The 26,242-nt window shown below is 37.5% G+C and overlaps 1 protein-coding gene across 5 annotated transcripts in view; it reads right to left on the bottom strand.

Annotated features, from left to right (window-relative positions):
* The window catches only part of Unc80 (unc-80 subunit of NALCN channel complex), a 184,564-nt gene that overhangs the window by 69,837 nt on the left and 88,485 nt on the right, over positions 1 to 26,242 (bottom strand). For 3 of the 5 annotated variants that reach the window (XM_077799344.1, XM_077799345.1, XM_026403349.2), the window contains exons 27-33: positions 21,370 to 21,573; positions 19,330 to 19,430; positions 13,767 to 13,967; positions 6,248 to 6,355; positions 4,968 to 5,106; positions 926 to 1,107; positions 177 to 308 (exon numbers count right to left, since the gene is read on the bottom strand). In XM_077799344.1, the coding sequence (XP_077655470.1) occupies positions 177 to 308; positions 926 to 1,107; positions 4,968 to 5,106; positions 6,248 to 6,355; positions 13,767 to 13,967; positions 19,330 to 19,430; positions 21,370 to 21,573 (1,067 nt within the window). The remainder of the gene's footprint in view (positions 1 to 176; positions 309 to 925; positions 1,108 to 4,967; positions 5,107 to 6,247; positions 6,356 to 13,766; positions 13,968 to 19,329; positions 19,431 to 21,369; positions 21,574 to 26,242) is intronic. The other 2 variants (XM_026403350.2, XM_026403351.2) reach the window with 1 other exon arrangement.

The following is a 26,242-nucleotide window of genomic DNA, read 5'->3' as shown; positions in this document are numbered from 1 at the left end:
TATGCAAATGACCACTACTAGGTGTTAGTTTCTTCTGTCACAGAAATGAACAACTCTATGAATGTTATTACATTCTTTTAACAAGAACAAAGGAGTTATCTCACATTTATTGCTTTTCTCTTTTACATGTACTCCAGGCAGGTTGGAGAGATGGGGGCAAAGAGCTTGATACTCACAGACTGATCTTCATTAATGGGGTCCTGGACACTCCCACTGCACTGAGGGACCCATGGAGGGTCAAACATTGGGACAGATGGCATTCCAAGCACTGGGGAGGGCAGGGTGAAGTTGATACTGGGAGGCGGGATCTGTTAGTTGATAACAGAAGAATGAGGTGAGCAAGATGAAATATGAGCCTGGAACGAGTCTGAAGTATAATTAAGACATAATCCATTTTAATAGGTGTCAAGGACCTACGTGACTCCTCACAGAATAGGCAAGAAACAAAGAGAAGAGCTGTCTGAAAAGCTTTTTTTGCTGGAGGGCACACCATGAACCTCTCTGGGCCTCAGTTTACTCATCAGTAAAATGAAAGAGTTTCAACTAAATGACATTTAGTTGTGTTAACTATCTTCCTCCAAAGGTAGACAGATATATAGATAGATAAGATACACACACACACGTATTCTTTTAACAGCAAAATGCATAGAAGATTACAATTCACTTATATGTGCTTACCTCTGGGGATTTAGTATGCTATTGAGGTTTATAGAAACTTGATTCTCTATTTTACATTCTTCTGTATTTCAATTTTTCTTTTAGCAACAAGAACTCATTCATGTGTGAGTTATGTTTACTTATATAATTAGAAAAACAAAAGACAAGGTTTTCCTTCACTAGGCATTGTAGCTCTGACACTCTTGGACTTAAACAAATCTTGGGTGAGTTTTGCTGATCAAATTCTCATGTGGGAAGTATCTCTCACCTTAAAAATCTGCTGTGCTCCCTCCTCCATCCGGGGCCAGACCTGATAGCGAAACCTCCAGAGCGTGTGGAATTTGAGGACAGCATTCAGTCTCTGCACAGTCTCTGGGTGGTGGAACTCTGACATCAACATGTCAGACACAGCTTCAGGAACCTTCACAGCACACAGCAGGAACATGGCAGCTAGAGACAGTTAATGATTCGTCAGCTATACATTTTTAAGTTTTGCTTGATTTCTGGGGTTGGGAAAAAGTGGTAGCTGCTGAGATCTTCTGAAAATGACTCCTGAACTCAGAGCCAAGCCACCAGCACTGGCCAAAACCACTAGAAACCAAACATCACTCTGATTCACCCTTAATCATCCAAAATCTGTTGCAAAAGCAGCAACAGCATGACATTTCAGTAGAATAACTTATGCTAAGCAAGGCTTCCTTTGGCTCACAGAGAAAAGAGAATGCCAGAGGAAGCCTATGAAAAAACAAATCACACATCAAAATACACTATTTATGAAGTGGCTAGAGTCATCCCACGGTAACCCAAGAACATTACATAAGATCCAATGCAAACCACTTCTGTATCATCAGTTGTATTTTAAAAATACACATTGCAGATTCTATTAGAAACTTCTACCTTTCTTAGAGATAGAAGAGATGGAGAAGCAAAAAGATTTCATGGATCATAATACTTCCATTTTATTTTTTAATTTTTGGAAAAGTTAAATATCAATAAGAGAAAGGTCAGGTGCTAATGAACAATGAGACTGATAAATATGCTAAAGCACAGATAAAGGGTCAGAGGCAATCATTAAAAACATATAAGAGGTTGTGAGGGGAAAGGGGGGAAAACAAGGGAGAGAACTGAACAACAACAGGTGAGGTAGAGAGGAAAGATGGGAGGGGAGGGGAGGGGGGATAGTAGGGGATAGGAAAGGCAGCAGAATACAACAGTCACTAATATGGCATTATGTAAAAATGTAAATGTGTAACTGATGTGATTCTGCAATTTGTATTTGGGGTAAAAATGGGAGTTCATAACTCACTTGAATCAAATGTATGAAAGATGATATGTCATGAGCTTTGTACTGTTTTGAACAACCAATAAAAAAAAAACATATTCTAGAATCTCTCTTCTTTTCTCCCCAGAGCCTCAAAACACGCTCAGACAGTCTTGGTAGAAGACCCGGAGTGGGGCCTTAGTCCTGACGCTTCTCTACTTTGTGATCTTGGGCAAGCCTTTTAGATTCTGTTAGCTTCCATTTCCTCACTGATAAACTGAAGGATGATGACACCTGACTTCAAATTTGTTGTTAAAATAAATCAAAGAATGTATGAGAAAGTGCTTTGTAAAGTGAATGGTGTCGCACAGTTCTAAAGTACATTTCATCTTTCAGAGACAATATGGTAAAATGGGAAGGGTATTTACAATGTGCCGTCAGATCTGGGTTGGATTTTCTGGCTAATTCTGAACTGTGAAGATTGGATAAGTTCCTTCAACTCTCTGACTTGAGTTTGCTCATCTACAGAATGGTCTATCAGTAACAAGTTGTCTGTGTAATACAGTTCTATAACAACTGTTAGTTATTGTGATCCTTGGTTTATTAATATCCTTTTTATTCCTAGCCTACCAGCTGCCTAAGTCTCCACTCTTTCTCCTTTTTTTAACTTCCCTTTAAAAATATACTCTATACTGCTTTAATTTTTAAACATCATGCTCACTCTTTAAATCACTATAAGGCTCTAATCTCTTTACAACAGTAGTTTCCTTATAATGCTTACTGATTATCAGATCCATTGGTATTTTTTTTTTACCGAATGTTTTTACCCTTAACACCTTTGAAACAATCGACTTGAGACTTACTCTCTTTTATTTCCATGGCTTGAAATCATTAATTTTTTACTTTTCTTATCCCTTTTCCTGGGTCTCCATCTGCTGCCATTATTTCAGCTGTCACCTATATCAACTTGTTCCCAAGTTTATCTCTGGTTTCAGCTTTTCTCTTTTTGGGGGAGTGGGGGGTTACTGGGGATTGAGCTCAGGGGCACTCAGCCACTGAGCCACATCGCCACCCCTATTTTGTATTTTATTTAGAGACAGGGTCTCACTGAGTTGCTTAGTGCCTCACTTTTGCTGAGGCTGGCTCTCAACTCGTTATCCTCCTGCCTCAGCCTCCTGAGCTGCTGGGATTACAGGTGTGTGCCACAATGCCCAACTGGCTTTTCTCTTTACTTCTTCCAGGTCATGTCTCCCAACTCTATGTCACAAACTACCCTCACCTAAAAAAAAAAAAAAAAAAAAAGAAAGAAAAAGAAAAAGAGAAAAAAAGAAAAATCTCTATTTCTAAAACCAAACTATTCTGCTCATTGCGGCCATATTAAACTTGGTAATAATTCAGTCTCTTATGCACATTTTCTTTTTGGCTCAGAGCCCATGAGTAATTTCTCATGTAGCAATTTTAGAAAGTCCACAACCCTAACTCTGCCATCCAGGGTCTGTGGCAATCCAAGTTCCACTCACCTCTCTAATTTTATGGATAGGTGGTCTCTCTGGAAAGCTACTCTAGTGGTCAAATCAGTCTCCAGTCTTTCCAAGTAAGCCCAGTTTATTTCCACACCAACACCATTTTCCCTGCTTGGCTAACTTTTAGTCATTCTGAAAGCCTGGTCCACCTTTATATTTTCCCTTGGAGTTTTCATGACTGTCCTGATTTGGGAAAGAATGCCTTCTGTAGCTCTCCGAGAGAAGCAAAAACTTGAGCTTTAATGTAAACAAATATATTTTTTGAAGATATTTGTTTAGTGTAGTATAAAAGAACAAAAGGCTAGAACCTAAAATTTTACCTACAGGTCTTGATTAAATAAATTATGGTATATCTATTCAGTCAATGGAATCTTCTGTAGCCATTAAAAAGAGTTGAGGTAAAACTATAAAATAATTTTAAAATGCTCTACAAATATCAATGAAAAATTGCAAAGCACAAAAGCTTTTATAATATCCTTGTGTGGAAACAAAAAGCTGCAATATATACATAAAACACACACACACACACACACACACACACACGCATAATGTACCCTAGAGGAATTCCTGAGAAACTTAATTGTTGCCTCTGAAGAAAGGAACAAGTGGTCATGGGAAAGAGGGTGACACTTTTAACTTCATAAATTTTTGTAATACTTGAATTTTTACCATGTGCATTTTGCAATCAACATAACTATGAATAAATAAAGGAATTTGTATAAAAGGGGGAAATGAAGAGCCTACATTTTGTATCTACCAGATATGTTTTGGATAAATCACTTAAATTTCATGAATTTATTTTGACATTGTAATTTGGACATAGAAAATTACTCTCATGAGATCTGATAAAGTTAATGTTAGTGATGCACTTTCAGTCTAGGAAATAACATAAAGAGAATTTTATCTTTTAGAAAATATAGTGAAAATGTAGGTTTGGGAGGGAAATTATCTCTCTAATTTCTTAATACTGCTGGAGTTTGGATGGTGCATGTCTCCTAAAGATCTATGTGTTGCTCCCCAGGGTGGTGCTACTAGGAGGCACAGGGTGAGTTGGGGCCTACTGAGAGGTCCTTTGGTCTTTGGGGCATACTTTTGAAAAGGACTGTGAGTCTCTATCTTTTTCTCCCTTTTGCTTCATAGTTATGAGGTGAGCAGTTCTGCTCTGCTATGTGCTCCCCACCATTTCTGTCTTGTACCATCATGGACTGGAACCTCTAAAGCCATTAACCAAATAAACCTTTTCTCTTCATAGGTTGGTTATCTCAGGTATTTTGTTAATAGTTTTGGAAAGCTGATTAACACCTATTCTGAGAGAAATCTACTGTTCTTGTGCAAATCACATAGTGATTTTGGAAAAGAGCACTCAAAACCTGGGTCTTATTTCCTATAGCACACAACTATGTTTACAGTTCTAGCAATTGCCACCAACCTAATCTAGAGGCAAAAATTAGATGAATTCCCCTCTCTCTTATTTCAACAGTATGGCAGTGGCTGCAGGAGTGGGGTCCCAGGTGGTCTTTCTTTACCTGCTGCCCCTGCCATGTGCTCATCCATGCTGAGCAGGAGCTCCCAGGCTGCTGGCTGGATATCACCATACATCTCCTCTGTCAGAATTGGAGCTGCCTTGATTAAAAGAGATAAAGGAGCAGGCGACAAGCTCATCACCTGGGAAAGATGGAAATCATGTTTTAAGATGTTTTAGGACATTGATTACTGTCTTCTTCCTTATGAGTAACTTCCCTTCTTGGATTTCCTTAAATGACCTGAAAATACTTTCTAAAAGGGGAGCCTATTTCGTTGGCATGGTGTATGAGCTTTATACTTTTCAGTTGAAGAAAATTAGAAGGGTAAAAGAAAACCTCCCTCACTAATCTTGTAATGCTTTCATCACAAAATCAGCTTTACAACCACCCAAGCATAAACTGTAGAACACATACAACTCCACAAGAAAAGACAAATACCAGCCAATGTATATTTGTCTTAAAAGTCCTGGTTGACTTCTAAAGACTTGCATATTTCCTTCCTGTTGGTAGATTTCTTCTGAAAACCATAAGCAAACAGTAACTTCTGAAGGAGTCCTTAGAAAGCTATTTTTCTAAGCCAGTGTGAGCTTCAATGGCATTTTCCTTTGAAGCAGTATACACTGTGGTTATAACCCCAGGTCCATCCACAAAACATATTTAATCCATTATTTCAGATAATATAAGCAGTAAATGTAGGTTCTGGAAAAGTCATAATTTTAAATATATTCCAGAAAAACATGAAAAATTTGTTTTTTTTCCCTGCATAAAGGTACAATTTAGAGTTTAGCTTACAATAGCAACATAATAGTGTTATGATTAGTAGGTAAATATAGTATTTTATTTAATTCATGCAATAATCTTTTGGGATGGGTCTAGTGTTATACTCCCCACTTTTAGATGAAGAGACTAAGGACAAGGAAAATTAAATAACCTGTGCAGAGTCCCAGAGCTACAGCAGCAGACACAGGATCCAGACTGTCTCATTCTGAAACCTATGGGTGTTGCCACCATGCACTGATGAGAAATCAGCTCCACTGGAGTGGGCAGGCTGGGGAAAGATGTGGCTCCAGCTAAACCCCTCTGGCTTTGTCTGTGAATCTGGATGCCTAGCAAGAAGGATTTTTCCCTAGCACACTTGGTGGCACTTTTCTCACCAGTTAAGGAGTCCTTTATGTCAGCATGGTGCCAACTTATATTGTGTTTCCCAAATGCTTGTAAACAGGCTGTCTGGAACTTCTTCCCCGTTAAGGCTCCATGGATGTTTTTGATCCAGGTGCCAGTACCTGAAGTCTGATGTATTTCAGCATCCCAGAATCCTTTTTTCCTTCCAGGTTGGCATCTGAAGCTCTCTTCTTCAGAGAAGGTGTCCTCAGGCATGACTTATCTGAGCACTGAAAAGAAGATGCGAAATGTAATGAAGGTGCTGTGATTTCTCAAACACCAACATTGCTTAATTTCCCCCCAATCCTTCAAACAATCATCTTCTAATGGAAGGTCTGGTTTAATGCTTTTTAGTGGGCCTGTGTCTTGTTAAATTTAGAAAAGAAGTTAATTTTGCAATGAAAAGGGAGCTTAGAGATATTTAGTATATTTTAGGAAACTGGAATCCAGACAGGTGGAGTAACTTGGCCAAGTTATAAAGCTAATTATTAGCAGAATAAGGAAAGGAAAAATATCTTCTGATTTCCATTTCAGGGTTAATTATATTCCATCAGCTGGTTAAAAATACAAATCTTTTAAACTATTGAGTCAGATAAAATCCACTCTGTTCCTTTATAGGGTTGCAAGGTACATTTTGAAACATTTCAACTCATAAAAAAAGAAAGAAAATATTTCATAGAGAAGTGTTAGGACATTAAAGGTCAAAGAGAGGGGTTATCAAGTGTTATGGGTTGGATATGAGGTGTTCCCCCAAAGCTTCTGTGTTGTAAGAATATTTAGAGGTGGAATGATTGAATTACGGAAGTGATAACCTAATCAGTCTATCCTACTTTAAATGGAATAACTGGGTGGGAATTGTAGGAAGGTGGGGCTTGGTTATAGGAGGTAGATCACTGAGGGTGTACCCTAGAAAGGTTCTTAGGGCCCCTTCCCCTTTTTTCTTTCTGTCTCCTGGCCTTCATGAGTGGAGCAGCACCTTACCACAGTGCCATGATGTTCTGCCTCACCTTGGTTCCAGAGCAAAGGAGTGAGCCAACCATGGACTAAACAAACAAAAATAAACTTTTCCCTCTCTAAGTATTTTGCTCACATCAACGAAAAGCTAAGACATCAAGGAAGTATGAGCTTATAGCAGCCATCATCTAGGTCTCAGTTGTATAGGTAAAATAGTTTCTTTTTTAAGTACTCATCTGCAGGAGGCAGCAGCTCTTCTTTCAAAATGTCCCCTCAACCTGGGTTCAGAAAAGCTCGACTCATCTGCATAAGCACAGATGAGACAATTGCTTCCTCTGACTCCATAACTGCCAACCAATGGAGTGAACTGAGCAGCTGGGGACAGGCCCTTGTTTATTTATCCTGAGTTCTGATTCCTCCTAGTTTTGCACTCCAGGCAGTGAAAAGAGGGAGTCCTTTTTCTTGTACAGACTAAAGCTCATTTGTTTTTCCAGTGCCATGTCAATGAAACACTTTCTCCCTCAATGCCAAGGGAAAAAAACAGAACTTCGGAAAGATTTTTAAACAGAGCTTCACAGTGTTATAGATGGAGATATTTTGAAAGAAAAGGCAAATCTAAAAGTATGTGCATGTTCCAAGAAAGTCTTTTGAAACTCTGACATAAAGACTCAAGACAATGAATCTGCTATTTGGCTTAGTATGGAACCAACTTTTTAAATGAACCTACTTGGAAACAAGGGATCGGAGCTCTTATGTTTTCTAAAGACAAAAAAACCATGGAGGTGCATATTTGGGAACACATATAACTTGGGGAAAGAAGCATTGCATTGCTGGTCCCCACCTCTCCCGGTGAATGCAAAAGCCATATTCAGCATAAATAGCATGCTTATTTTACGTAACTTGAAAACTGTTCCAAAATCACACATAGCAATAGTTTTCCATATAAATAAATGTGTTCTGATATCCTTTAAAAGAGAGGTAGGATATTTAAAAATCAGTATTTCCCTGTTTTAATTCTTTCTACTTTTAAAACAATACACTTACATTATAGAATATCTGCAAAAGGCAGAAAAACTATGAAGAAGCAAAAAAATCCCCCAAATTGTGAACTCAATGATAGTCATTATTTTATTCTTTGTTTTCCCCTCAATGCACCTTAGCAAAACTGTGATGATGCTTTGAAGGTGGCACAACAATTTTAAACAATTCACTTCACTATGATTTTATAAATATTTTCCAGGTAGTTATAATTATTTTAAAATATGATTTCTGTATTTTACAAATATTTTGACCTGTTGTCCTTTAGTTGGACATTTTGCCTTTTTCAGAGATACTTATGAATAGTTCTCCTTGATTTTAACCAAATACTCAGCTTAGGGAAAAAAAGAAAAAGGATGAGCATTAGTCCCTATATGTTGGGAAATGCAGGGTTGTGTTTAATTCTGCCTACTAAGACAGAAGATATAAGTCCAGTACCTCATAGATCACATACTTAATGTCCTTTATAGGCTCTATTTCTCCTTCTGTTACTGGTTTCATAAGAGTCAGCTAGATCCTTTAAAAAAAAAACCTCCTTAATTATTTGAATAAGTTCAAATAGGTTTCTGCTTCTTGCAACAGAGTATTGGCTACAGAGAAATAATGCTTAGTTATTTTAAATAAAATATTCATTCACTTAATAATTCAAGATTATTTTTTTGTGTTAACCATAGGTCAGGAATGGGGTCAACTTCTGGAGATAGGTTGGGGAGCAAATCATCATGAGGTTTGCACTCTTGGAGACTGTCTCTCTAAGGAGAGACGGAAAGCAAACAAGCAAGCAAATAAAAGGGCCATGATAAGTAAAAAAAGGAGATACGTACCATGAAGCATGGTTCACCCAGGAAATAACAAGGCATTTAAAATTCGGGAATGCTGAAATCAGCCTACTGGGCTCTCCGAGAAAGGCATTTCCCTATATTTCTGGGAAAAGCACCATGCCAAATGAAGGGCAAACTCTGTGCTTCACATATGTTGGACATGTGAGCTACGGATGTTATGTTGGGCAATCATAAGGCCAAGGAATCAAGACCCACAGCCTGGTCTCAGACTCACAACAGTGTTGTCTACAGCTTTTGAAAAACATTGTTTCTGCAAGACAGCAGTGGACCTCTTTCTATTTGCATTGGTTTTATAAAATTTACCCACATTCAGTCCTTTCTATTTTTGGACATGTATTACCATCCTCCTACCCTTCTTTTTGGTTGAAAGGAAAAAATTGTTTTATCTACTCCTTTTTATCATCAGCAATCACTAATTGAACCTTTATTTAGAACATAGCATTGGACAAGGTACAGACGGGAAACCATAGAATTCCTTGGTGAGGAAAATATATACATATAGCATGATAGTTTATATACATAAAAAATAACCTTCAAGTTTGGAAGTGCACTAAAATAAACTCACAGAACATACTGCGAGTCCTCAAGTGCTGGAATGTAGATTAGCAGATTGATCAGAGTGAGATGGGTTGCAAAATGTACCCGCTGTCACAAATACATTCTGCCATAAAAACCAATTAAAGAGCAAACAGGAATGAAGTACCAATTGCTCACAGTCAATTCTAATCAGACCGTTGCTTTTACTCTTGATTTATTGCCTTTTTCTGTTTTCATTTTGGATCTGGAAATGTGGCATTGTTCATTTGTGTGACAGATTCAGAAGAGGCAAATGGAAAACATCATGAGAGGAAAAAGATGCTTGAGCAGGAAGCGAGCATTTTGGAAATAAAATGTTTGCCACAGAAGACTCAGAATGTTCTTTCAGCTCTCTACCTGAATGACTAACTTCAATGTGATGAGGGTACATTTCTTTGGCTTAGATTTCCTAGCTGTAAGTCACAGAAGGTTCATAAGACTTTTCTGCTGCTTCATACCAGTGTCATGGGTGAGCAGAGGTGAAGGGCTCTCATGAGCTTTTTCTAGACTATAATTTTCACTCACTCATTCAATATTTATTGTTTCTCTGCTGTTAGCGAGTTCTTTGTTAGTGACACATAGGATATAAAAATTGTAAAACATCCTCAGTTCTCAAAGAGTTTATAACTAAGTGACAGAGGGTGCTTGTTATTACTCATAGGGTGGAATACGAGCCTTCTTTCTCCTCGCCTACATGCTCTAGTTCCTATCTGCCTTACCATGTACTGCAGTCCTTTGTGTTTGCCTCTTCTCACTAGTTGGAAAATTCTGTGTTCAATTAACATTCATGCACCCTTCAGTTAAAGGTCACTTGTCACTTTATTGGAGAGGTTAGCCTCAATAAGCTGTTAGTGCAGTATGCCTGTCTATTGCATTGATGGCTGTTGCAATTTTATATCAATCTGGGAGGCTTATTTGATTAATGTCTGTCTCTCAGACATTTGTCCCTTTTGCTCATTATTATACCAGCACAAAGTATGGGGCTTAGCATGGCCCACAGGTTCTTAAAAACTTAGTTGTGTAGATAAATGGAGAGATGGATGAATAGATAGAGGAATGAATGAATGAACAAATGAAGAATAAGAATATAACAAGTAAAATACCATTATGATTTAGATGAAAAAAGAAGGAAGAAAAATAACATTTATTGTCCACCTGTAATATGTCCTGTGCTTAACACTTGGGGAATCAGAAAAGGTTTCAGGGATGTGATGGTACTTAAATTGGGTCCTTAAAAACATTGTGTCTGACAATATATAGATTAGAGATGAAATTATAATTTGAGCAAAGAAGTGGCAGCAAAAATTTCAGAGGGTGTATAGAGAACAATTAACATTAATTTAGGCTCATGTATTTTTGCAATTTCCAACATATACTGTTTCTTCTTAAAGCTAAGGGAGTTTGTATATTAAAATAGATTTTCTTTAAATGTGATGTCATTTGTGTTTGAAATATAGACTGTATATTAAAATACATGTATACATGTATACATGCATACACACAAACATATACATAATTTTTACTTTTATGCCATTATTTAGAAGTTCATACAGTTCATTGTAACTCACAGTTGGTCTTTTCTCCAATTTCATTCTCCCTATAATTTGTATAATATGAATAACATGAGATATGGTCTAGTTAAAAAGCCCTGACTTTGACTGCAAATTAGTACACCATGCTTCATACCATGCTTCAGTCTAAATTGACCAAATTACCATATCTAGAACTCTAGCAATAACAGCTAACCATGGACCTAAAAGCAAGAGAATTAGGAAAAAAACAATTGATCTTTCTACCTGGTCCTACTTTGTTCATGTTGATATATGCTTAGTTGTGTAGATAAATGGAGAGATGGAAAGCAGTATAGAGATTCCTCAAAAAAACAGGAATGGAACCACCATATGACATAGCTGTCTCATTCCCTGGTACTTATTTAAAAGAATTAAAATCAGAATACTATGGTGAAACACATCAACCTTTATAGCGATGCAACTCACAATAGTCAAGATACGGAACCAACCAGGTGCCCGTCATTAGATGAATGGATTAAGAAAATGTGGTATATACAGAATGGAGCTTTACTCAGCCATTAAGAAGAATGAAATTATGGCATTTGCTGGTAAACAAATGGAAGTGGAGACTATCATGCTAAGTAAAATAAACCAGACTCAGAAAGTCAAGGGTCCAATGTTTTCTCTCATATGTGGAAAACTAAAGCAAAATAAGGAGAAAAGCAAGGGTTGGGAGTTGGAAATCTTAAAGACAGAGGGAAGACCAGTAGAGCAGAAGGAGAGGGGGAGAGAAGGGGATGGAAAGGGGGGGGGAATGCAGAATAAATTCAACAAAATTACACTATGTGCATGTATAAATATTCCACAGGGAAATTCACTTTAATGTATAACTATAAAGCACCAATTAAAAGTATATAAATGAATGGAAGGAAGAGTAGAAAAAGAGGAATGGGGAGAAATGAGGAAAGGGAAAGGGGGCATTGGGGACTGAAATGGAGTAAATTAAATTCCGTGCATGTATAATTGTCAAAATGAACCCAACTATTATATGCAACTATAATGCACCAATAAAAGCAAAAAATTAAAAAAATTTCTGACTTTAGTATTCCATGTTTCTAAGTTAAAGTTTAGCTGAATATGTTTTTTTAGATATGAATTGTGGACAATCTTATCTTTCTGAGACTCAATTTTTCCACCTATAAAATGAAGAGAAAAATACCTCTTGCATAAAAGCACTTTGTCAATGATGTGTGTGTGTATAAAAAAATATATATATACTTCTTTTGCCCTCATATATATATTTATATATATATATCCCGGAAGATAGTACTGCACTCTTATGTGATACATACTGTTTTTTCTTTAGGATCTCTTGTACTAATCAAAAGTTCTTCAGTGATCACATATTGTTTTTACATTTTAAAAGTTATAATTTAAAAATCCCTTTGTGATGCTAAAGCATTACAAATTGCTGCAGAACTCAACCGCATTTTTGTTTTTTATTATTTGTGATCTCTAGTTATTTGATGTATATATTATTGCCTAATTCCAGTCCAAACCTGGCTTGTGAATCCCTTAGTAGAAAGAGCCTTTGCTCCTACTTACATTTTTTTAAAATATTTGGCCTAATAGTGTGCCAACAGCAGGTGCATAATGAATGCTTGTTGAAATGAATAGGTGTTATAGAAAAATCTCTTAGCAAAACCATTTGGGAAAAGCAGCTGCAGGGGCAGCCACAGCATTCAAGTTAAGCATCTTGGCTACCATGCCTGGTCAGGACAGGTGGGCAACTCAAGGCTTTGCTGGCAGGAGCACAGCAGCCCTGGTTACTGTCTTCATCTTCTGCCAGCTCAGCTGCTCAGGGTTGTCAGGAGTGTGCAGCTGAATGCCTGGAAAATGTCATAGTTTCTTGAAGGAATTTCCTTTAGGCTGATCTGACCTAGATTATTCTGTTATTTTTCTGTGAACAGTTGGGCCATTTAGGGCTTATTTCATAATACATAATTGCATTAGCTTCCCATTGTGGCTGTAACAAATTACCACAAGCTTTGTGGCTTAAAACACAGATTTATTATCTTGCAGTTCTGATTGTCAGAAGTCTAAATGGGAGTGGAAGGATAGCATTCCTTCTGGAGGCCCCAGGGATGCTCCATTTCCTTGTCTTTTCCAGCTTCTAGAGGTGCTGGTTTTCTTTGGCTCGTGGCCTGCATCATGCTGACCTCTGCTTCTGCCATCTCATCTCCTTCTCTGCCTCTGAATCCCTTAGGCTTTTCTTCACTTATAAGGCCTTACGATTACATTGAGCCCACCTGCATAATGCAGGATAATTTCCCCTTGGTAAAAATCCCTAATCATACCTGTGAAGTCTCTTTACATATAGGGTGACATATTCACAGGTTCCAGGGAGTAGATGCAAACATCTTTGTGGAGGAAGCATTATTCTCCCTGCCACAAAAACTTACTTATCACCACAACCATTGTGAATTCATATTTATTCACAAAAATTAGGCAAAACCTGGGGAAGAGTCCATGTTTACTTGTGAACATGAAGACAAAGCATTTGTCTTGCACTTATTGTCTACCTTTGTGCAGAAGCACAGAGTACCGTAGGCTGGTTTGTACAACGGCAGTTTCCTGAAAATTTTTATTGCCGGGGAAGATTGTTAGGATACAGTTTTCCCTGTCTTGTTATATTAGCAGTAATGTGATCATTCACTCACCTCTTTCTGTTTCTTGCCCCGCAGAGCCACATTGCTGGTGTTGCTGCTCTCCCTCAGGGAGTCTAAGCTGTCTCCGTACAGCAGCTTAATGGCCCTGACCAGCCGGGCACAGGAGCGGCTGTGGTGCAGATAGCAGTGTGGATGACAGTAGTCCACATGTGTGCAGATGAAACTCTGTTGATTGCATAGCAAGATCATGACCTGGAACACAAACACCCCTGAGACTCAACCAGGCAACCAGGGTAAGGACAAACTGAACGTCTATGTGTTGTGAAAAATGGCAAGTCAGAATGTCAACTTCTCATAATGGGTCTTGAAATTACAGTGATTCAGTAATTCCCAGAGAGCAAAAGAGTTATGAGTCTTTGTTCATCTTGGCATTTGCACTTTCTTCATAAATGCTTGATAAAAGGATTTTTTTTTTGGAAACAAGAATTAACAGATGTTCAAAACTCAATTATTGTGAAGCGTATGGTTTCTAAACACTTTTAAATGGAAATTCGGAACTAAAAAAGACTCCACACATCACCCTGGTCCCCAGCTCTTCTGTCATGGTAGGAGCCAGCTGAAAGAGCACACATTGGTAAAAAGTTTAGTCCCAGAGGATCTGGCTGGCCTTTGATAGCTGTGGGATGCTTTTAACTCCCAGATCTGCATCTTCCACTCTGACTGAAAACCTTGAACTAGAACTTGAACCCCACTCTAGAGCCTCATTTCTTCTCTCTTCTAAATGATTTCTCCCCGCCCTCTGGCTATTAGTCCATCCTCGCTTAATTTTGCTTAGATCCTTACATTTCCTAGAATTCCCCTCAGAGATTCCAGAAGCAAACTCAGTTGATTTAAAGGATATGGCTATTTTAAGATCAGAAATAAAGGACCTAGAAGTTGTAATTATTTTTTCAGTTCTGGAGATAGAACCCAAGGCCTTGGACATGTTAAGCACATGTTCTACCACTGAGCTATACCCTCAACTCTGAGTTTGTAACTTTTCGTGTGTGTGTGAGAGTGTCTGTGTGTGTGTGTGTGTGTGTGTGTGTGTGTGTATTGCTAGGGATCAAACCCAAGATCTTGCACCTGCTAGACAAGTGATCTACCACTGAGCTACATCCCTAACTTGTGAGTCTGTAACTTTTTAAGCATCCTTGCTAAAAAGGCGGTAGCCTACCCAGAACCTTAAGGTTAGTCAAATGTACATAGAATAATCTTCTGAATATTTCTAATTTTCATCAAACTAGTTCCTGCCTAGCTTGTTAGGGACTGTGTGCCAAACTGAATGAAGAAAACAAATCAAGTCTATATGGATAAATCCAATCAAACCTGCCAAAGCAGGAGTACCACACATTTCCTTAGGAACAAGGCTCCTTACTTATTCTGAAACAAAAAGAAGCAAAAACAATCAACTCCATATTCCCGTCAAACTCAGCTAACAATAGCCCATACCCTCTCATAATTTTCAACAAAAGTAGGGGTGTCTTTGAAGAACATCTTGCTCTTTCAAGATTCTTTATTCTGGTATGAGGCAAGGCACACTTAAGAGCTATAAGGACTCCCCTGTAACTCCTAAATCTGGTTGATCAAGAGAAACACCAAGAATGCTTAGTGAAAAAGCAAATAAAGCAAATAAACACACAAATGAACATATTACTAGACTTTGCCTCAAGAAAATATGCTTTGGTAGTTCTGAAATTAGAGATGATCTAGAAATCTAAAATTTAAAATTCTGCCCAGTGATATCACTTTGACAGATATATTTCTGTAAAGATCTCCAGTGATCCACACCTTCTGGTATGTAGGCATTTGTAAAGCCTTCTCTCACTGAGGAAGTGTTGTCCTAGTGTCTGGCTTTCAACCAGTAGAACACAGACAGCAAATGTGATAGGGCCCCTTTTCTGACCAGGTTGAATAAGACTGTGACTTCTCTCTTATCAGTAGATATCTTTGATGAAGCAAGTTGTCATGTTACATGGGCCCACATAGTAAGGAAATGAGGGTGGCCTCTCACCAACAGTTGACTGGATACTGAAGGATCCTGCCCCACAGGTCTCAAGGAACTGTAATTTTGCTACAATCATGTGAGTCTAGAAGCAAATTCTTTCTCAATCCAGTCATCAAATAACACCCCAGTCCTGGCCAATACTTTAAATGCAGACATGTGAGAGATCTTGAAATGGAGACACAGCTAAGTTGGGCCAGGATTCCTGACCCACAAAAATGGTAAGATAATATGGACTATTTTAAGCCACAAGTTTGTGGTAATCTGTTATGCAGCAATAGAAAATGAGTATGTTCCCCTTCCACCAAAATTAAGTAGCTTATAGTTACTATTGAACAATAAGGCCACATATAATTCTATACATACACACATGCACATTATGTACACTCACACACACACACACACACACACACACACACACACATACGGCTGAATGCATAAGATAGTGAAAGAGTTGGGACATGAAGGGTATGATGTGGGGAGAAAGGACATTCACCGAATGAGAACAATGTGAACACATGCCGCATTTCTCCTTGGGACATTTCCTACTTCTTAGTTATGCATAAATAGCCAAGGAGGCTGGCAAAACTTTCAGCAATCACATATCACATGGCTGAGAGTAAAAAAAAAAAAGTCTAGAATTGTGAAAGGAGGGATAAATTGAGAGGCCAAGATCCTGTAGAGAAAGAAAGTCCAAAGAATTCAGATTGAAACTGAGTGACTATTTTCCCTTCTAGGCATTTGCTGATTGAATAGCTAAGAATCCCAGCAGAGTCACCTGAGAACTAGAGTGGCGATTTTGCAATTTCACTTTAATGGGGAAATGATGATTGGGGTTCCTGACCCCAAAAGAATGAAGAGCCCCCACTGGGAACCTTGGAAGACTTAAAACTAAAACATATGTGAGTGGGGTGATGAGGATGACCAGTGGCAGACCAGAAAACCAAGTCAAGTCAGCTTAGTTCCTGATTAGACTGAGACAATCTGCTTGCTTATTGTCTGCTAGAGGATAAGGAGAATCCTCTCTGGAGGGAGATAACATCATGTGGAGTATCCATAATTATTTTAAATTAATTAACTTAATATTTTAGAGAAGTTTGGAGTTCACAGAAAAATTGAACAGAAAGTGCAGAGAGCTCCCATATATCTACTGTGCCTACACCTGTACAACCTCCCCCACTATCAACGACTTGCACCAGAGTGGAACACTTTCTACAAATAATTGAACCTACAGACACGCAAAGTCCATCATTTACATTAGGGTTTGCTCCGAGTGCCGTACACTCTATGGGTTTTGCCAAATGTATTATAATACGTATCCACCTCTGTGCCTCTACAATTTTTAATTTCCATGTCTAGTTAGTTAATAAAATGATTAGGCATATTAAGGAACAGAGCAAGAAAAGTAAAAGTAGATTCATATACTGGAATTATCAGCCATAAACTTAAATATGTGTGGACAATTATGAATAAACCACATTGGAAATTTTTTTAAAAATTTAACTTCATGATAATGAAAACATGATATACCAAACCTTGTATGAAACAGCTAAAGTGCCTAAAGAACATTTGTATCCTTAAATTAATGAATTAGCAAAGTGGTTTCAAATTACAAACACAGGTCAAGAAGTTAAGGAAAGAAGAATAAACTCAAAGAAAGTGGAAAAAAGCAATAAAAGTAATAACAGGAGTTAATAAAATAAGAAATCCAATATTTGCAAAGTGAGAAAACCAAAATCTGGTTCTTTGAAAAGACTAATAAAATTCAAAGACTAACAAAATCTTCTATCAAGACTGATCAGAAAATGAGAGAAGAAAACCTACCAGAATCAGAAATGTAAAGGTACAGTACCATATATGCTATAAATTTTAAATGACCTAAAAGAATATTATAAACAACTATCTTTCCTGCTAATACATGTCAATATTCAGTTAAGTGAAGAAAATATTTAGGTAAAAATATCAATTTACCTGGATTGCTTGTGGAAGAAATAGAAATATTACATAAATTGAATCTATAATTTAAAAACTCTTCTACAAAGTAATTTTTTAGAACTAGAAGGCTTCCCCAATGATTTCTTCCAAATATTTAAAACAATAAATAGCACCGGCTTCTTTACACCAACACTTCCAAAGTGCTTATGTGTAGAAAACCACACAGAAAACTAAAGAACCTTATTAAAGGATATATATATATATATATATATATATATATATATATATATATATGGTCTTAAGCAAATATTAAGGGATATTTAAGAGGTCTTAAGCAAATGCAGGGACATACATTAATGGAGTGAGAGACTATTTTAGATATTGGAAAGTTTAATAACATAAGATTTCAATTCCTCAATCTTAATTGATCTATCTACTAAATGAAGGCTGCTTTAGAAGTTTTTAAAATGGAAATTGATAAGGTAATTTTAAATGGAAACACTCTAGCTAAGAATAGCCCAAACCATTCTGAAGAAGAACAAAGTTGGAGGACTATGTAAGTAATTGTATAAATGTTTGTATAAGCAAAATGAACCAGACACAACAGACAAGAGAGTATATGATTACATTTATGTGCATTTTAAGAACACACAAAACTAGTCACTGATGTTAGAAGGCTGAATGATGGTTTCTGTGAGGAGGTAGTGGTGATTGATGGAGGAACTATGTACGGTTTCTAAGGTATTGATAATGTTCTTCTCAACTTGGAGTGGTTATACAGGTGTATTTACTTTGTGAAAACGTATTGAGCTATATTCATAAGCTTTATATGCTTCCCAAAATGCAGGTTATATTTTACTAAATTAAAAAAAAAATCTGCCTTAGAGATTTTCAAATTCAGCAATTTCTGGGGACTACATCCATAGTGAGTGCACAACACTGTATAATAGGAGGAGTATATGTACTAGCTAGCACTTATCTGATCCTTCCAGAAAGTTAGATGAAAATCATAGTTGAGAGTGGCAGTGCCCATCTATGAAAAACAATGATGCTGCACGTACCCTGCTAATCTTAATTCTGAGGATCTACTTCTTTACCTTTCTCTTTACTTCTTGCTTCATGCCCGGCTCAAATCTTGAACTCCAGCTTTTGCTCATGGTTTTCTTGGAATCCTGTCCTGCCTGTGCCCTCTGGATATTCCTTTGAGGTGTCACCTTATCTTGTTAGAATCTCCTTTTCTTTGCTACAATTTGATCTAATACAGACCAAGACTGACACCACAATCTGGCTCTCCCGTTCCTAGTAATCTCTGACCACGATGCCTTGCCTGCGTCGCTCAGGTTGCCTTGATCACCAACCTGGACGTGTCCCTCACAGTTTTTCCTAATTTATGATGACCCAAAAGCCATCCATAACAAAAGTTATGGTCTTAGTTAAACTTCAAATGAATACAATCCAAAAGCAGAATACCATATTGAGAGAGTCAGATAAAATATAAACCTTTACCTTCTCTGGGAGGCTAAGTTGGGTTGATGGTTTTGGTAAGATATTTTGTCTTCTCTCCATGGGTCTCCCCAAGGCCAAAAGAAATCAATCCCAGGGCTCTTTCTGAGTTTACATAATCTTCCTACTTACGTGAAGCCAGGACATGTTCCTGTGGTAGTTCTCCTCGGTGCCAGCAGTGCTCATTCCCTCTGGCTCAATGCTGGGCTCACTTGCACTCCAAGGACTCCCTTCTTCAAAAGAAAACACCAAGAAAGGTCTCAGCATTCAGTCTCCCTGGAGAGCATGTTGGTGTGGTACAGTTGTCCATGCTTTTGAATCCTAGGGCAGACTACCATGGCCCAGTGGGTTAGGGCATAGGACTTTGTTGGAAGAATATTAATAGGAGCTGTTACTTTCAACCACCAGCTGAACTGGCAATTTCAAAGACATTGATGATCTCTTTAATGGTGGCTTCCATTCTGAGAGATGGGAGCAGAGAGAAAAAGAGTCAAGTCCTTGAATTGCTGAGATAAGCCAGTTACAGGTTGAGTGTGTCCAAATCCACTCCAGAATGACCAGGCCTTACAGGTGTAGTTACACAGGGACACCAGCTGGTCTGCAGTGGCCTGGCAGAGTGCTGCTGCCTCCACTGTGGTTGTGACTGCAGCTCCTGCTACTGCTCTAGCAACTGGGCTTTGCCATCAGAGCTATTCAAAGATGAGTGGGTGCCCTAGAAAAACTAAGGGAATTTGAAAGCAATGATGTCCAATTATGGACCACCCTGGCTCCCTCTCTATGACAAAGTATAAAGAAGCTATCTCTTTGGAAATCACTACTTAGTATTTTACATGCAAAGCTTTGCCCTCAAATCTAAAAGCTTTTATAAATCTTTCTGATGACCAAACAATGTCCCCAGCCTGGCTGCTTTGACTCGACTGGCCAGAATAAGTAGATCAATTCACACAATTAATTTCAATAATCCCCCCCAAACTAAGTGATAAGGATGTTATAGTTCAGCCCTGTAACAACAGAAGTCACAAAGATTTTTTTCTATTGTCTCCTTGAAAAATAGGCTGAATCTTAAGTGACGCATAAATTAGCTATTTTCAAAGGTTAGGGTGGGTGGATGTAAAAACATTTCCTAATTTAAACTTTCTTTGATTAGATACACTCAGTTTCTATTTCAGCAGATTCTATCAATCATTTATCTATATGTATTGCTGACTTGAAACTAGATCTGAATGGCAAAGAGAATGTGCTTCAATATTTACCTAATCATGCTGGGCAGGTTATCCTCATTCCTACTTAAGCATTTTCTTGTCTATTAACAGATGCTAATCAGGGTCCATATTTTGGACTAATACATTTTGGAATCTGGAATCTCTTTAGATCCTACAGTCCCTGCACACCCCGCTCCTCTATGTTACCTAGGTCAGTGACAGTGTCCCTGTCACTGATCTAGGTGACAATCTACAACACCACCAGTGTTTTGTATATAGAACTCATTCTCATAATTTAACACATTTTACAACCATCCCCTAATTTACCTTTAAAACATCCCTGCAGAGTAGGCAAGGAGTGAGTAGAATTAATTCCCATTGGATAGTTGGAGAAGACAAGTCCCTGTGAAGTTAAGTGACTTACTAAGAATCCCTAATTATCAGATCTAGATTTTCTATCCTTTCTGATTAAAAAAAAAAAACTGTTAACTAGAAACTTCAAAATATAGAGGTCCTTTAGGTAACTGTTCCTGTGGGAATTCTACATTTGATTTTGAAGGTCCTATCAGAAGGATGGATACACTGACATCTGGATTTGTAAAACTGCCTTTGTCACTGAAGTGTTTTCTTTCCCTAATGTATTTTCCATCCCTGTGCTCAAAATGGGGTCCTAGAATCATCAGCGTCAACTTCAGCAGGAAGCTTGTTAAAAACAGAGAATCTCAGACCCCCGCCCCATCTGCTGAATCAGAACCTGCACTTTAATAAGACATCCAGGTGACCTTTGTGCTCCCTAAGGTTTGAGCAGCCTGCTGGAGGGGTAGAAGACTTTTAGACAGAAGGAGTTGTCTAGCCTGTGGCTTTGCTTTTCATCTATTTATGTGTAAGAAAACGGACTTCAGCTGTTTCAGGACTTGGGTCCTGTCTTCCTACCCCCCACGTCCCTGCACACCCCGCTCCTCTATGTTACCTAGGTCAGTGACAGTGTCCCTGCTCTGGGACAGCTGCAGCTCCTCAGCCTCAGACTCTGAGTCCTGACGTGATAACTTGCTGCTCTTTAAGCTGCCGACTCGGCGAATGCTGGACAAGGAACCCCCCTTCTTCACCTGGAAACTGCGGGTTCCTTTAATCTGGAGCAGGCGAGAACCTCCTATCCTGATCTTCCTGCTGGGAACTGTATTAAAAGAATAAAATAGGGCTTTCCCCCCCTTAGTTTTCCCCAGCCAATATTAGATCCAAACTCTCCCCAACCTGTCCCTGATCAGCCTCCTCTCTGTTGCCTGGACAAGCAGCATTTCTGGGTAGGAAGCTTCTCCTGGACCCCCAGGCACCAGGCTCTGTCAGGCAGGCAGGAGGCTGGGGCCACCAGGAAGTGTCTTTCTTGGTCACAAAGGGCTGGGAACAACCTACAGTCTTTCTGGCCCAGGGTTCACAAGCATGAGTGTGTCTTGCAGCAACATCATCTAGGACTGTTAGTACATTTACAGTGCATCATGACTTGATTCACTAGAACCACAAACCATTCGTTTTTGTTTTTCTTTTGAAATGGGACTTACAGAATTCTGTGAAGTGCCACCCTTTCTTTTTGGAATACCTCCTTAAGAGAAAACAAAAAAACAAAAACGAGAGGCACTCCTCTTTCCAACAGTCAGCCCTGGGTTCTGCCTGGCTCCTCAGCAAAGGCGCTCGGGATTTATTAGCATAGGGGTGCTTCGGGTGAGCATGCATGTGACATGGGTCCATTTTCAATGCATCTAGTGATTTCATAGCATCCTCCTCTCAATCAAAAGGCTGGTGAGATGTGAGTCCAAATGTTGCATGGCCTTGAGCCAACCTTACAGTTTATGTGTACCAAGAAGGCATGCATTATTCATCTTTAGTGTTCTGGAAGAAATAGTCATCAGTGGGAGAAATAAAAGGGTAAAAGAAAATACATTCAAACTTGAAACCTAGTATTTTAAAAATCAAAAGTATCCTTAGTTTCCATAGTCATATACATACCTCCTTCCTTTTTTTATTTTTATTTTTGAAGATTTGCTGTTGTCAATATTGATTTTATAAAAGTAGGATAAAAAAAGTTTTAAAAGTTAAAAATTCATTATCAGGAAGGGGCCAGTTTTATAAGCTTACCTTCTTAAGGCAGGAACAATATTTCTTACTAATTATTTAAGGCATCATTATGAATGTTTTTTGAAGCATCATTATTGATATTTTTTTGAAGCTCCAATCAGGAAGTTTACATTTTAGTTTCAGGTTTCTCACCCAAAGGAGTGTTAACATGTGACTAATAGAATTTGTATAATTTTTTAAAATATTAGTTAAATGTATACTTTCCATGCCACATAAAGGAACCCAGAAGATTTCCTGATGAACAACGTGAATGTTTCATATCCAGTTTACTCTTAAGATTAAGAAAGACTAAAATTGTCACCACTCAGCTAGTAAAAGCTTCATGGAGCTCCCTGAATGAAACTGGAGAGAATTTCACATCTGGAAGGAATCTCTCGCAGCACTGCTGGATAAATTCCATAAAAACTATAGACCATAATGCTGTATTTTAATTATAGCACAACTCACACAACAGTATTTTTCAGTATTATTTTTAGGCTTAATTGAGACTTTATGATGCATTTGAAATATGTTTGAAACAGAATGTAATTATCACTCTTATGATTGCTAGAGCAATTTCATGTCTCTGCAGATTGAGAAGTAGAGAAAAAGATTAAAATGATAATTTTTTGGTTTTAACAGAAGCACATACTAACATTCTTTGCCTGATTTTATGATACTTTTCAGCCAATGAATGAGGCCAAATAATTTCAAATTAATGTCATCTGAAAGAGATTTAATGTTGAGAGTTTGTTCTAACACTGAAGATAATTGGAGACATCCTGTAACACTAAAAAATTAGGGTTCAGAATTATGATGTTGGCTATTTACAAGGGACACAGCAGTTAGAATCCAGATTTGGTTTTATACATGAAAAATGTCATCTGAGATTGTTCCGCATTGAATTTTAGCCTTTATCTCCATGACAACAAGAACTTGTATGAAAGCAAAACAAATTCATCTAAACTGGATAACATATCTCCTTTACCCATTTCTCTCACCCCACACTGTATTCATTAGCCAAACCTGCTTTCTCTGTGCTTCAAAAATATCATAGATTTTTGAAAGCTCCATCACATCTTCCCTGGATTAATGTAACTAAAACTGCTTTACCTTTCCCCCACTCCAATAGGTCTCTTCTTATTTAAAATACATAAATTAAAAATACATACCTTATATCACCTTTATGGTCAAACATGCTAACAATATTCTAACACATTTAAAATAGAATTAAAGTTCTAACCATATCTACCAGAGCCTATTTACCCTTTGCCTAACATCCCGACTCAATCTCCTACGACACTTTTCCCCAACTCATTCTTTTGTAACCATGGTGGTCTTTTTCCCCTTCTTCAAATGCTCCAAGTTCATTCCTGCATCACAACCTTGTCCTTGTGGTTGCCTCTGTTCAGAACACTCTTTCCTCAGCACTTGGCTTTTTGATGCATGCAGGTCTCTCTGCTCAGTGTCAATTTTGATGGACTACTCTATGTCCTTCCTACTCTATGTCACAAAACCTGGTCCTAATTTACTTTTCTTCAGATAGTTTTTTCTCCACTAGAAAATCTAGTATTTCATGGTATTCACTGTTACATAAATAACTGTTGTCAACTATTAAACAATATAAATAAAAATATGTGGAAAATTTTTTGTTCATTGCTGTATTCTGAGAATCTGTAATAGTTCCTAGCTCAGCGGATAGGTGTTGCATGATGAGACTAGTCTTGGTGTCAGTATTGGGAATACTAGTCTTAGTTCATCTTTGGAATATGGGTAAAATGATTTGTCAGACTCTGCATGGACATTTTGGCAGATATTTTCAGTTCTAAGGATTAGTTCACATTTGTTCTTCCTTGGTAAAATCTGAATTGTCTTCAGGTTGTTTATTTCAGGAGTTGACTTTTTTAAAAAAATAAAAACAGATGGTGTGAAAAATTTTTAAATGTTTTAATAATCATAGTTCGCAGAGCCCGATGTCACCATTTTTATGTTGGCTCCCATAACTGATATCAGCTTGTTAAATGGCTTAGGGAATATGTAGAAATCTTTGAGAAGATGTTTGCTCACTGATTAAGGACATTTTCCATAAAATATGTTCTTGTTTTATTTATAGTTTCTGTTTTCTGTTAATTCATTAAACAACTTCCATATAATAACATAGCCATTCTGTGAGGAGAAAAAATATGAAGCATTTCAGTGTTTGAAAATTAAAGGCAATTTACATAACTAATAATCATGAAATTAAAATGGCCTTAAAATTAATCATATTTCATTTTTTAATGATGCAGAATTTACTTTGTTCAAATTTAACTATGTCAGTATTTGAAATTTTTATTTGACTACTTCAAATAATAATTAGCACTATAACTTTGGGGTCTTGCTTTTTAATTAAAATACCTTTGGATGTGTTTCAAAAACTGGGGATTATCCCTCTGTTGAGTTGATATTTCTACATACTAAAGAATTGCTCAAGACTTGGCTTATCCTTCCTACAAATGACCTCTGTTCACCATAAATTGAACTTGAAATGTTCCATTTTTTCCCTCAATGTATGTCCATTCCTTGCAGGATTTTAAATATTTTGGTTTTTTCTCTATATGGGAGCATTCCTTCTGAGAATCGTTCATTCATTTAGTTAATCAAACATGCATTGAGCCATTGTCTATAGGACACTAGAAATATATCAATGCATAAACTCAGTATCGATTTTTGTAACAAGAGTATAGATGCTCTTTAAATTGAAATTCTTTATAAAAAGCACTGAAGGGCAATGAAATTTAAAAAACAGCAAAATCAAAGAGTGAAGTTGACAGTTCAGGGGGCTTTAGAGAATGAAATAAGACTTTGCAATCTTCAGTGCATAGTTAGGATTTTCTGTATGGGTTCTAATCTATGTGTTTATGACCAAAAAAAAAAAAAAACAAACCTAAAAAACCAGAATGGCAGCAGTTATTTATTGTGTATTTACTATCTGCCAGGAACTAAGTTTATGCTTTACTTATTTAAAGCTATAAGCATCACACCACAGAAGGTGCTATTAGCCCAATATTATAGAAAAGAAAACTACAACTTAAAAGGTAAGTAACTTAGACGAGGTCCCACAGAAAGTTACTGTATTTCACCCATTTTAAGATGCACATCTTTCCACATTTTTAATGTATTTGAAATTGGGATATGCCATACAACTGATATGAACACTACTACCAGCTGGCAGTAGTGATGTATTTGCTATTGCTTACATCCATGTGAACATATAAAACATCAGCGGCCAAATGTACAGATGGATACCAATATCTTTTAGTTCAAGGAGCTAAGTGGTAGCAAGGATTGAAAGAGGGGTGAGGTATTAAATTGGGGGTGTTTAGCAACAATCTTGAAGAGGGATTGAAAGTAGGCTAGCTTAATGCCAGTGCAAAGTTGGCTTAAATAACTAGCACAAACAGCTTTACTTCTTTTATGGAACTGTTTCAGAAATTATGTTATCACTAACATTCTGATGGCACAGAGGACATTATTCTATGGAAAAACATGGACACTGGCAACTCTGAGTTGAAAATGGTTTAGAAAAGCTTTAACTAGTCTAGGTTAGTTATGCTTTTATTTTTTGGCTGCACAAGAATGAACTATAATAATAAAACTCTGCATCTAGTTAAGTCTGAAAGTCCTCTCTCAATAAGAATAAAGCACAAAGTTATAATATTGCAGAAGAATTGAATTGGAAGTATTTTTTCTCT

The sequence above is a fragment of the Urocitellus parryii genome, chromosome 1, assembly GCF_045843805.1.
Source record: "Urocitellus parryii isolate mUroPar1 chromosome 1, mUroPar1.hap1, whole genome shotgun sequence".
Taxonomy (NCBI): Eukaryota; Metazoa; Chordata; class Mammalia; order Rodentia; family Sciuridae; genus Urocitellus; species Urocitellus parryii.
The sequence above is the reverse complement of the archived record's forward strand: the minus strand, read 5'-3'. Positions and strand labels throughout refer to the sequence as shown.